Here is a 14,111-nt window from a genome sequence, read left to right on the forward strand (position 1 = left end):
TAATAAAATTTTACTATTATTAACTGCTTATCTTCAGATTGAGTTTAACAAAACTCTTATTAAAAATATAAATATTATTATTTATTAACAAATATAATCTATTAAATATTAAAAAAAATTATGAATATAAATTTTGTCTTTAAAAAAATTATTAATATAGATATTAAAGATTTATATAACAGTAAATATATTATGTCATTATTTATTACATTAATAACATAAATTAATATTTATATCAATTAAGATACTTATTAGTATAATGTATGTTCGATTATTATAAGGATTAATAGTATAACACATGGACAAGTATAGAGTGACAGCTGATATATCTCGGTAATATTTTAAATAAATTAAAAAAATGTTATTTAAATTTAATATTGTATGTAATATTACATATAATTATATTTATTTTTTAATATTTTTAATTTACATATATCTTAAAAATACTTAACACAAAAAAAATAAAATTAAAAAATATCCCACTTTAAATGTGCAATACATATTTTCTAGTTAAAAAACATTAAAGACTATAGTAAGCCACTTTTGATACAAGGAAATGGAAATATCATAAGATTATAATTAAAAAAAAAAATTAATGTCATGATTTTCTAAGTTGAATGTTCATCACCAAATAAGTGTTTGCATGGCAACTTCATTGTTTGTTCTTTTGCAATAAAAATATGGAAGAGTTCTCATGCATTAGATGTGATTTTTCTTTTCTTTGGTCTCAAATTTATTTATTTATTTACAGAAAGCATTTCTTAAGTATTATTTAACTTTTGTAATTAAGTGAGATAACAAAATACTTGAAGATTGTAAATCTGTGATGAAGTAAGTCCTTTCGTTTTATTATAAATTAACATAATGTGTCATATTAATTAATTTTAATTATTCATTTTAATTAAATCACTAAGTTTACAAAAAAAAATTCTTTTTTTTAATATACTCTTTTTCATTGTCAACTTATTTATTTATTTTTTCTTGATTTCTTTTCTTTTCTTCTATTTTTCTAGTTTTTTCATTTAAAAAATAATACATTTTTTTATATATTCTTTAACACACTTTATATGATATGTTTATTTAAAAAAATAAAATAAATCACTTTCTTTATGAATTTAGTTTTTTTAAATATTATAATATATATTTAAAAATATGTTACTAACAATTTTTTTTCTTTTATCTCTCACCGTAGAGTAAAACATGGGTCAATCTTATTCTAGTCCAGCTTAACCCAAATCTTGTGAAACAGTAAACTGACTGCATCAGAGCTATAAAACAAAAGGCCCATAATTTGACAATTACAATTATATCTACCAGATAGACTCCAAATAAAATTACACCATTCAAAAAATAAGTGTCACACTTCTCATAAAAAGACACAATTTCACTTAGCATACCACATAAAATGAAATCTTGTATGTATGAGAGTTCAAATGTATTTTTTACTATCACAAAACATTCATTTTTAAAAATTCCCTATAGACTCTACTCAGAGTTCAAAATATTGTTAGGTAATGGTCATTTAATGATTGTTAGCTCAGAAATTGTAAAGTAATGGTTGTTCAAAGGTTATTAAAAGATTGAGTAGTAATTAACTTGATAGTTACAGTGCAAAACCATTGGTTACAACCACTAATTTGTTTACTATTAGTGGTAGGAGAAGATTTAATCATGTTATCATTATATGACTTCATACAAAGATGTATTTAAATAAGCTTCTCAGTGGGCCTTCCATTTTAAGTGGGCTCGGGAAAAATGTGAACCCAATGCACTTGGCCCAATCTAAGGCAACAAAATTTAGCTTTCCTTAAACAAAAAATCAAGCATTATTATTTTGAAAAAAAGTTTATAAAATGTGAATTAGTCTGCAAATAGATTGACTCTCATCTTAGTCTGAATATACACACTGTTATTCAGAAAAAGTTTATGAAACTATTATTTACAACAACTAATTTATTATTTTATTTTTTTTACTTTTGCAAGGATGTGTAGAAAAAATTCACATTTTTTTTTATTGTAAGTAAAATAGGTTGACTTGAATATACTTGTCAAAATGTAAGTATTTGATCATTAAATTCAAGATCCAAAATTTAAATTTAAACTCCTTTTACTTGATTCAAGAAAATTTGTATAAAAACTAGGTTTGATGTGGATTAATCACTTAAGCTCACTACCTATTATATTACATACTATTAGTACTACTATTATGCAAGTCGGTCATCATAAAGTTGCTATCTACATAGGATTAAGTTTGAGATTCTATTTTAAAAGCTCAATTTACTCAAGACTTGTTTTAACCAAATTCACATAAGCTCATTACTTATATTAAATTCAGACTAATCAAATTTAGACCTCTAAATAAAAGTCTTTGTTTTTTAGGTCTAAGAAATACGAGTCAATAAAAGACCTCTAAATAGACTTATTTCTCTGGCCATTCTCTAGACACCACAAAAACGTTTTAAGAAGCCCAAGTTTTCTAACAAAAAATGGAAAAAGGATTTGGTTAAAACATTCCATGTTTTCACTCCTTAATTTTAGTGGGAAAAAAAATCTGCTGATGAAAAAAAAAGTGAAAAAAAAGATATTTTAAATTTAATTTCAACAGATAACAATCAAAATGGATTTAACTTAATATACAAATTTTGATCCAAGTCTATTATTAGTCAAGATATGGGAGGGTTTGGTCACATACCATTTGACAAACTACCCCATTTTTCCTTTGACCATTATAAAAGTGGAAGTACTACGATCATACAAAAATTCTAGGGCACGTGCTGTCCACATGTCATTTTTTAAAATAAATTCAAGTTATTTAATTTCTAGATATAAGATGATAAATTTTGCTTAAGTGTGTGTTTAAAAGAAATAATTTATAATTTTCATAAGCGCTTTTCTAATTATTTGAATAAGATTCTTAATATAGCTTAATCAAGTGAATTTTATTAATCTTATTCCAATAAAATATGATAAAACTTATGCTATAAATTCTTGTAAGATAAAACTTTATTAATCTTATTCCAAGTCATAAATTTGTAGGAAGACTTTTTCTTGGATGGATGACTTGGAAGATTTACGCGCAAACACAAGAGATTGGGTTGTTGACGCAGTTCAAGACACTTACCATTTCACACTAACTCAAGTATAAATCACTTCTCATTTTCTTTTTGTAGTTTTCCAAGCTGGTAGTTACTTGAAAGGTTCATAATAATGATGAAGATTTTGAAGTCATTAATATTTGTAATTTGGAAATAGACCAAAGTGTTGTGGAATTCATATTCAATGGAGTGCCAACATAGGTCTAGACACTAATACCCAATTAAGCCCTTTAATTTCTAAAGCTTTGGGTCTACCCATTGAAAATATTCCTTCTCTGGTTGGTACTCTCCCATTCACTATCCCAACGGCTCAAAACTGCCATATATATTGAGATGATGATAATGAGAGTTGAGTCAAGGTCAGTAACGTAGAAAATGCTTCCATTAAGTGAACAATTAAGTTCAACTTTGTGATCTTAATAAAATTTTGGAATGTGTCATAAGTTTGCCACCATTTAATTTAAGTCCTTGACCTACCACCGTGATGTAAGGTTATATGATGTCAACTTTCACTACCTTCCAACATTTGAACTTTTGCCATTAATTATAATCCTAAGTTGAAAATGGAGAAAATTTTAGATAGAAACTTCTCACTGTAAGTATTTTAATTAACATTAGAAACATGTATATATGTTTTTTATAACAAAACTGGTTGGTGTTCATTTGGATGCTTATTGTACGAAAACTTTAGTTAAGAATTTATCCTGCAAATGGCCCTTTTTTTTTAAAAAAGAGTTTAAGATGTGGGTAGGGTCGATCATTAACACAATATCATGTCATTAGTTTTATAAGTTGTTTTAATTCAAGAGCCTTTCCTTCTCCTTTTTCTTCTTTATAAATTAAAACATTTATCTTCATATTTTACATTTTTTCAATTTAGAAGAGTTAATCTTAAATTTTAATTATTGATACGACTTAAATTAACATTATGGATTTGGCTAATTAATATCTTAAAGATATTAGTTAAGAAACTAATAAATAAAAATTTTAATTAAAATTCATATTAAATTTTATAACAACAATATATTAATAACATTTATATAGTACACGTTTATTTTTTATTCTTTAATGAATGCCTTGGAAGTACTGTCCGATTTGCATTTGCCAAACTTTAATTAGTTTAACAAAGATAGTGTTTTCTTTTTTGTTGTTAACTTCCATCAAGATATATAGTTTTAATTTTACTAATTTGTGCAATGACATTGTTCTGGACTTAGTAGACTATGTTGAAAACTCTTTCATAATCATTATGCACGTGAAGAAACTATAACACAAATATAATAATTTTCAATTATCATTAACATTTATTAACATTATATATTTGACCCCTTATTAATCTTTCAACCTTTTTATAGTCGAGGCAACACAATAATTAATTGGACCCTTCTCTTCCCTCCATCAGCTCCACCCAGATCTATCCTTTAATTGCGGATACTATTTGAATAAACAAAATTAAGAATAGCTTACACACTTACACATTAACGATCATAGGAGAGTTTAATGAGAATGAAACGGTTCTTTCTTTGAGGAAGCTTCGTCTTGCATTTCTAGAAATATATGTGCGTAATTCAAATATTTGGAATTCAATTTTTTCGGCTTATAACAAGGACCATAAGATTCATGCATATGAATGTTAATCATGAGCTTGGTGACCCTTGAAGCACAACGAGAGAAGAAAACGTTTAGGGATAATTATGCGTGTGGACTGAGTTACATTCAACTGAGAGCTATATATATATATATATATATATATATATATGGTGCATAGAGATTCATAATCTACAGATAAAATTAACCATAAAGATATTAATTAATCCTTTTATGACTATTCTTTTTATTATATTAGAGTGCCATTGCAAACGAATTTTTTTTATATGAAACAAATAACCGAGCCTATAAAGATAGATTATGAAAACATTTAGAAGAATTAATTGTAAACTTCGATATGGTATGTTATGTATAGTAATTAGGGGTGAATACATTAATTTTGAGGTGAAAAGTTTAACAAGTCAACTACTTAAGTTATGCTGTGTTATATATTAATTATTATAAAAATTGATAATTTTTGCTGACATTATGATTTATAATTGAATGATAATATATATTATCAGTGTATTTAAATTAAAATTTTAAAATATACATCTTTATTCAATTATTCAAATTTAATAATGTGATTTTGAATAATAAAATTTAAAATAAAATTAATAACTTTAAGAAGTATATATAATTAAAATGTTTAAAGAACTTTTGGTTCTTTTTGATACAAAATAAATCGATCCTAATTTCTTCAATAATCTAGACATATTAATGACTTAATTTCTTCATACTTAAATTCTCTCATAATTTTGGTTCAACTTGTTTTGTTTCAACCTTCTTTCCCTAGATTGACCATACTTTAGTCCATCATTTTTACATATGAATTTTGTTTCAGCCTATTTTTTCCAAAATTTGGCATCGTTTTTTTTTCCCCCTATAACTTATATATAGTTTGACAAATGTGTTATCAAAGCCATCCTTGTTTGATTTTTGTTTTTCTCTACACAGTTGGATGCTATACAAAATATGTAGTCTGACCTATGTCTCTGATATTAGCACCCTCTCTACAGAGATGTATAGCCTTACTCATTTGTAGTTGCAAATGCAATCCTATATATACTTTTATATAGTTTGTTCTTTATATATATATAAACAGCAGTTTGCTCTGTTATAGTATGTTCAATTGTTAACAAGTCATATTAGCACTATACTTTTATATAGTTTGTTCTCTACACAGTTGGATGCTATACAAAATATGTAGTCTGACCTATGTCTCTGATATTAGCACCCTCTCTACAGAGATGTATAGCCTTACTCATTTGTAGTTGCAAATGCAATCCTATATATACTTTTATATAGTTTGTTCTTTATGTATATATATAAACAGCAGTTTGCTCTGTTATAGTATGTTCAATTGTTAACAAGTCATATTAAATAAACTATAACTTATTAACGAAAAAAATCACAATATTTATTGTGTCTAATGTGATATTTTATTAAAGGATTATTTTATTTCTAATTTAACCACTTTTCTTAAAAATGAGATCATCAGCAATCTATTCCTGTAAAATTTTTATAAAATATGTTTAATAATTACTTAACCTTTTTACGAATAATTTTTTTTTTATGTTCAATGGTATTTTTTTATGTTTGATTCAAATAAAATATTCATAATAAAACCTATTTTTAAAATATTATTAATTGTAGTTAAAAATAACAATTAAATAAAATAGAGTGACCATAATAGTGATAATAATAATTATAAAATAATAATAATAAAAATAACAACATTAATAATAATAATGATAATAAAATTAAAAAAATATTTATAAAACTAGAAATAAATCAAAGTACTTGATTTTATAGTTTATTTATATAGAAAAATGTTATTTTCATATGTGAAAATAAACTATTTTTTATTTTAAATTTATAAATTAATATTTTAAAAATATTTTATAGCCGGTTATACTTTTAATTTCTTTTATCAAACTTAAAATTTTTTATTCCCTTATTACTTTCTTTGTAATGTTAAAATCTCACTGCTAAAGCACTACTTGAAGGTAATTGGTAATTTTTTAATATTATCTCTCAGTATTAATTTCTCTAGTTTTCTTATAATTCTTATTTTATTTTCATATTCATTTAATTCCTAATTCCTAAAATCTCACTACCAAGCACTAACATGAATAAGATTAAAGCTTTACATTTTTGTATCATATATCGCATCAAAACCCATTGTACAGTCTCTATTATCTTTTCCCCCTCTTTAATAATTAAATCTCATATTTTAATAACATTTTATCTCATTTATTTATATTTATGACTTATATAATTGTAAAAATATTAACAAAATTAGATTTTTTTAAAAGATTATGGACACAAGATAAAAAATTATTTTTTTTATCTCATTATTAGTAGATAGGTAGAGATTAGGTAATTACTTTTTCCCTCCTTTCTTTTTTTTCGTTTTGGATTTAGTGGAAGAGTTAGGTAAATAAAGTTGAAATGGCTGTGCTATAGTTAATCAGTATCTACTTTATCCATCTCACTTACTAATGAAACCTCCTTTTATCATTCTTAGCACAAGAAATAAAAAAGTAACATGTAGTTTTGGAGCTTCTTGTGCCACTTAATTATTTTTCTTCTAAAAGGAAATAGTGGCAAAATTGCAAATTCAGTGGACGGAGAAAATTTCAAAGGGCATGATATGATGTTTATATGAGGTTATCTTTTAAAAAAGGAAAGGTGCATGAGCTTCAATATGCATCCAAGTTGCTAAATAATCATCCACACATCCAAGAATGATAGGAAGAAGAAAAAGAAAACAAAAAGCTTCACTTAGTTATATCATAATCTGCAAAAGCTTGTCTTCCACTATCACTACCCTTTAAATAAACTAAATTTTCAAAAGGCAACAAATACAAATGATTCAAAAGGTGTTGTCACGGGAGTGTATGTCACTGGAACATGGCCACAAAATCAAAAAGATGCAAAAATAAAAGGAAAAAAAGCTCTCAAGGTAACCTATTTCCGTGCCTAGTATTCGTATAGATCGAACACTTTCTTGTCAGAATCTTCAAAAGTAACAAGCAAAATTTCCCAAACATATATTCGAGGGCCAATTACATATACTATACCCATTTGTTTTTCGCCCTTTACTTATTAGATGGCAGTTACATTGTCAATTAATTTAGCTAGAGTATTCAAACGATTGACATTGAGGAAATTGATAATGATGTTGATTTTATGTCTGTTCATAGCATCTTTCATGGAACAAGAACTGTAAGCATGCCCACATGCTGGTTAGGATTTTAATTAATAAAATTGTAGTCTTAAAAATTATTAATATCAACATTATAAATTAATATTAATAGTTTATGATTTCTTATTCTAATAATTAATACGATATGTCAATAATATATGTATATTCATTTTTTATATTAATAAAACTATTTAATAATATTTAAAAATATTGTTGATATAAACCTACAATTTTATATTAATAATTTAATTTTTGTTGAACAACAAAATATGCTAATAAATACAAAATCTAATGTTCAACGATTAACATAGAGCATTTTTTAAGCTGACATTGAAAATTATTTGGTAATGATTCAAATTAACAAAAGAGGTGAAAAGATACTTGTTAATTAAAGCCTAAATACAACCTCATATACGCTGTATATACAGAAATTTTCAGTATAGCATGGAAATTATTTTCTCAATGTCCTGCTCATGAACAGATGATACTTTTTTATACGTTCATGTACTTTCACCATAAACGTAGAACCGTATTGAGACGTGATATTGATAGAGAAAATAACATTCTGACGATATGCTTCCATCATAAACAAAAGGGGTTAAAAAAGAGAGAAAAGAGGTAGCATATGTATGTCAGCATGTGTGAGCATTTTGTCTAATTAACAAAGATGCCCTCACAAATGTTGTCGGTAAAAATCATTTAATTGGCTCCACCCACCTAATCATCGATCACTTCTTTCATCTTAAAAATACAAAAAATACGCCATAATTTGGCATTCAGCAGCGTGGCATCACTTTTGTACGTTTCTTGATAGCTATAGATTTGAATTTTGTACAAAATAATATGTACCAAGTTTTTTCATACAGATAGGTATACGGAACTCATGGTCGTGGGAATGTATGTCACATATCACCTAGAGAGTCAAATTTTACGAGTATGAAAACATTAAATGCTATATCACAGAGTTGAGGCTTCATGTATAATTATTATTCACTAATAATGGTTGTGAGAATTAATGAAGTGTGTATCCACCAATTGTTATAATGTCACTAGACTCGTGGATGAGGCTTTATTTTGGATGATAGAGGAATATATATACTTAATCACATTTATAATCTTTTAATTTTAACATAAATTTTTTTAAATTTACTTGCTTATATTTATTTTCTTATATTTTCTTATCTTAAAGTTTTACAATATGAAATATTATTAATTTTGTATACATTAAAAAAATAAAATATTTAAATAAGAATAATGAATATTTAAATATAATAAAAAGATTTTTATTTAATTATTTTAGATACTTTTTCTTTACAAATATGTACATCTCAATGATGTATATCATCTTTATTGTATTTTTTTAATTATTAGATAAAATTTAAAGGTAAAAATATTTATTTTGAATAATTAAAATTGTTCATAAATCAAAATATAAAACTAAAATTCAATTAAGCCAACATTATATATTGCATTCTTCCCTTAAATATACGTAAGTTGCTGCAGCTATCATCAACCAACAATTAGGCGTCATTTCTTCCCATAAATTATTGACTTATGGAAGTTAAGCAACATGGTGCACATATTATAAGCACTAGATAACACTATGTCAAGGTCCTTGTTGCCTTTTGTTCGTCATTTTTAGTATTTTTCTCCGTTTAGGTATTGACCAAGTTAATGCCGTCTTTGCTTTCATCCTTATATTTGAGATCACTTGCTTAAGGTCAATGTTAAAGAAACTGTGTGCATACGGGTCACATTCCACGATAGAGTGAACAGAAAAAGAAATTTATCAACTCACAAAATACGCGATCACATTACACCCATTAGTGTTATCAAACTCAGTCTAAACACAAAGAGTTAAATGCACGGTAAGGGGGAGATCATTCCTTCAAGAAAATAATCAAAATTCAAAGATTAAAAATTAAAGAATAATTGTTATGAAAAACTTGGCAATAATGTCCCAGAAGTTTTAATATATAATGTCAAAGTAATAAATGTTTATAGAAAACTCGACAAGACCTGAACTTAATTAAACTTGTTAAATATTGGACAACTGGTCCAATAATAAGTAACTCTCTTGGCCTGTCCCTGTGCCCTATTAGATTAACCTTGTTACCAAATCGTCACCATGAATTTTAATAAAATTAAACAAACCAATATTGCTCGATCTTGTACTATATTGGCAAATCTTATTTTCCAAAAAATATGAACATATTTTGTACCGGATAGGACACCCTTAAGTAACTAATTATGTTTTAAAATCATGTTTAAGTTTTAAATTAATTAAAACTCCAAACTTAAATAACTTATCCGGAGAACTAATGTTGTCTCTCAAATTGATGGCCAGTGCGAATCTTCTTAAACTGATGACCAATATTGATTAGAATTCAAAGTTCAGACTATTCTAGGATTCTTTCTAATAAATTGGCTTGGCGAGTCCTGTTTTTTGCATGTCATTTTCATCCCCTCCAATTAGTCTCTCCCTAAAAGAAAGAAACAAACAATTAAAGGCCAACAAGGAAAAAAAAAAAAAAAAGAGAAAGTAAGGGTTAAAAAAAAGGAAAAAAGAAAAGGTCCATAAAGACAAAGAAAGGCTCCATTCATTAATCAAACCATATAAGTGCAGGCTTTCTATCATAAAGTGTGGACACATAACCCTTTTCTTAGGAGAGAACTTCACTCAATCCAGGGACTCTCTCTGAAGATTATGGGTTTCATGGAGTGCAATGTAGAGGACAATAAGAATCTATACCTTCATACCCCAACTTTCATTGAGTGGCTCAAACCTTGTCCCTCCCCTTCATATCCAAATTCATTATCATCTTCGTCTTCATCATCATCGTCATCTTCTTCTTTCACTCAGAACGAACTTGTTCAGGAAACTATCCAATTCTTGCCCGTTCTGAGTGAAAAAGCCTCAAAAGATGAAGATCATGGAGTTAAAATGGAGGGTTTTGAGGTGAAGGAAGAAAATATTGAACAAGTAACTGTAGCTTTGCACATTGGATTGCCTCACACTAGAGGAGATGCTGATGTTGATGAGAAGAAGATTTTCCTTGTTAAGGAAGAAGAAGAGTCCTCTAAGAGAAGCTTCCATGGATGCACTTTTAACCAAGAGAGAAGGTTTTGGATACCAACTCCTGCACAGATCCTTGTTGGGCCTATGCAGTTTGCTTGCTCCATATGTAGCAAGACCTTCAATAGGTATAACAACATGCAGGTTAGTATATAATTAATTGCTTCTCAACCTATTCTCACACAATGAAATTCCTCTAGATTTTACTTTGTGTTTGCGCAAAATTAATTAAGTTAATTGATTTATGAAGAAAAGTAGAAAACCACCATAAGAACTAAGGGCCAGGATTAAGGTTTGGAAATAAAAAAGAAAGTTGCAACTGTGAATTATGTTAATTTCTAATTACTATGTTTTTAAAACAAATTTGAAATAAAGATCATAATAATGTTTAGCTCTGTAAAGTCTATTAGTTCCTAATTATGAATAAATTAGAAAATAATTTTTAAAAAAAAGTGAAATACACAAGTTCATTTGAATTAAGTAAAACATTTAATTTATTTTCTTTATTTATATGGGTATTTCTTCAAAAAAAAAAATCTGTCTTCACTAAGAAAGATGGGGGAGCTCTTAACAAATAGATTACCGTCGTAAGGGAAGAGAGATTGCACCGCACGTGCCTCATCTACCTTTAATTTTCTGTCAGGGGAACATAATCATAATAGTTACAATTGTTTTAATTAAAACTGAACATATTAATTAGTTTAATTACGTGATTTCCTTTTCTCTTTTTAGCAATGAGGCTTTTAGATTTATTGTGAGGATGGTATTGTCTCAAAGAATTTGGCACCACATACGACAAACGTAATCGTTTATAGGAACTTGATTGTTAATTTGACCTTAAAAATTGGCCTCAATAATAATAATAATAATAATAATATATCAGGGGGATAAATATCATCTAGCATTTCAATTTTATACATAGATCAGCAACCATAGCACTGGACATCTCCTTTAGCATAGCTAGCTAGGTAGGGTCTAGGTATTCAGAAAAAAAAATTCTTTTCTATGATTAAAGAGTTCTTTCAATTCTATAATTCCTGCAACTATATATCATGTTATTTTAGTTTTGTTTTTCGATTCGCTAATTAGTACTTTAATAATTTTGTTCTTAATTTCAAGACGACTCCAAATTTTTAGTTCTTGTGAGTTTTGCATCCCATCAAAAACTGAACCTACGAACAGAGTCAATGTTTGTCTTATTTTTCCACAACTGCTCCTTTAATTTTGTGTGCATTCCATAGTTTTTTCATAGCTTGTGTATATATACCTAATCTTGAATTTTAATTCCCTATATTTTTTTTCGCGCCAAAATGAAGTAGAGGCTTTACATGATAAATATGATAATGACGATGTTCATCAAGAAGATCGAAAGCAACCATATAATTAATCTTTAGTAACAATGTTTACATGACCATTTGATACTCCTCTTTTATTTTATTTTTTCCACTTTATTTCTTTCTCACTTTAAGAAATTTGAGCTAGATGGCATGTTGTTCCTCTAGCATTCCCTTTACTTTTAATTAAAAAAAAAAAAGCTTATTTTTCATCCCATTACTTTCAAAGAAAAATTGTCATAATATCCATGCATACTTGCATTTCCTTTCCTTGTATTTTTTTCTTTTTTTCTTTATATATATCACAGTAGGTAGGATTCATTACAAGGCCGAAACCAAGGTTAAGAAAGAGAAAACCTTCCAAAAATTTGGATTTTCGTTTTAGCTAATTATTATATTGTAAATTCAGAGAATTTCAGATTTTAATTAGACAGATACCGAGATATATACATTTCACCGTCCCTTGGGGCTAGCTAGCCGTAGCTTTTTGACGATAATTTGACATGCTAGACCCAAGTAAAGATTAACAATTATTTGCAACAATGCCACGGCTAGGCCATGTAAAGGACAATATTTTGGTCAAAAAAAGCAGGCTTGATTATTTTTTAAAACAAAAATTAGTTACATTTTTTGTAATTATTTAGAAAACAAAAGTTTTCTCAAATTAAACAGATTCCTTAGATGTGTCTATTACTACTACTCCTGAACTCAGATTAATTAGACTCTAACATGATTTTTGGACACCAAGAAGAAAAAGGCTAAACAAATTATTCCTAATTTCAAGCAATTAAGATCAATTAGAGACGAGAATGTTTCTAAATAGCTTATACATTTTCCATTTGCAGATGCATATGTGGGGGCACGGATCCGAATATAGGAAAGGACCAGACTCACTTAAAGGAACACAACCAGCAGCAATGCTAAGGTTACCATGTTATTGCTGTGCCGAGGGTTGCAAGAACAACATCAACCATCCAAGAGCTAAGCCATTGAAGGACTTTAGAACACTCCAAACCCACTACAAAAGAAAGCATGGCACAAAGCCATTTATGTGCAGAAAATGTGGGAAAACATTTGCAGTCAAAGGGGATTGGAGGACTCATGAGAAGAACTGTGGCAAGTTATGGTATTGCACTTGTGGCTCAGACTTTAAGCACAAAAGATCCCTTAAAGATCATATTAGATCCTTCGGAAAGGGACATAACCCTCTTCCTCCTTTTAAAGCTTTTGAGGATGAGAAGGAATGCATTACTGGATCAGATGAAGATGAAGTTAATGCTCATACATGATCTCTAAGTTAACATTCTATAACTTTCCTTTAATTATAAAGAGTAGTAGTATCAGTAGTAGTAGTAACTGTAGAAGAACTTGGTCACTACGCTTGTGCTCAGTAACAAAAAATTCTCAACAATTGCTGAGGCATGAACACACAGGGAAAGGTTTGCTACCGAGCACTTGCAGGGTGGTGATAATCTATCAGAGTATTAATAGGGGTTTGGATGATGAGTTTGCTTTGTGGTTAATTAATAAGATGGTTCCTTCAAGGGATGAAGTAGATGAATTTTCTTGTCATAGCAAGAGAGAGTACGTAGGTGTTATATCATGCATGCATGCATGCATGCATGCATATTCAAGTTTTTGTAATCTCTTCAATGGAGAAAATTTATCCGCTTCATTGCTAAATGGTAACCCTCATTCAAGGACTTTAGTATATATGTAAAGTCTTGTTAAAATCTTTGTGACAATTTGATATGAATTTGCTGGTATGGAAAGCCATTGTGTGCCAGACTACTATATGTTTTATGATC

The 14,111-nt window shown here is 27.8% G+C and overlaps 1 protein-coding gene across 1 annotated transcript; it reads left to right on the forward strand.

Annotated features, from left to right (window-relative positions):
- Positions 1-10,600: 10,600 nt before the first annotated feature.
- Positions 10,601-13,885, forward strand: LOC113859104 (zinc finger protein WIP3-like). Its single transcript, XM_027491920.1, has 2 exons — positions 10,601-11,113; positions 13,149-13,885. The coding sequence occupies exons 1-2, from the start codon at positions 10,601-10,603 to the stop codon at positions 13,590-13,592; spliced, it is 957 nt and encodes a 318-aa protein (XP_027347721.1). The 3' UTR covers positions 13,593-13,885.
- Positions 13,886-14,111: the final 226 nt, after the last annotated feature.

Source organism: Abrus precatorius, unplaced genomic scaffold, assembly GCF_003935025.1.
Source record: "Abrus precatorius isolate BTA unplaced genomic scaffold, Abrus_2018 Scaffold2, whole genome shotgun sequence".
NCBI lineage: Eukaryota > Viridiplantae > Streptophyta > Magnoliopsida > Fabales > Fabaceae > Abrus > Abrus precatorius.

Excerpts from the sequence above, each read along its gene's own strand:
- LOC113859104 (XM_027491920.1), top strand. The coding sequence starts at position 10,601 with ATGGGTTTCATGGAGTGCAATGTAGAGGACAATAAGAATCTATACCTT. Across the intron at positions 11,114-13,148 it reads ATAGGTATAACAACATGCAG|ATGCATATGTGGGGGCACGG; the intron begins GTTAGTATATAA and ends TTCCATTTGCAG.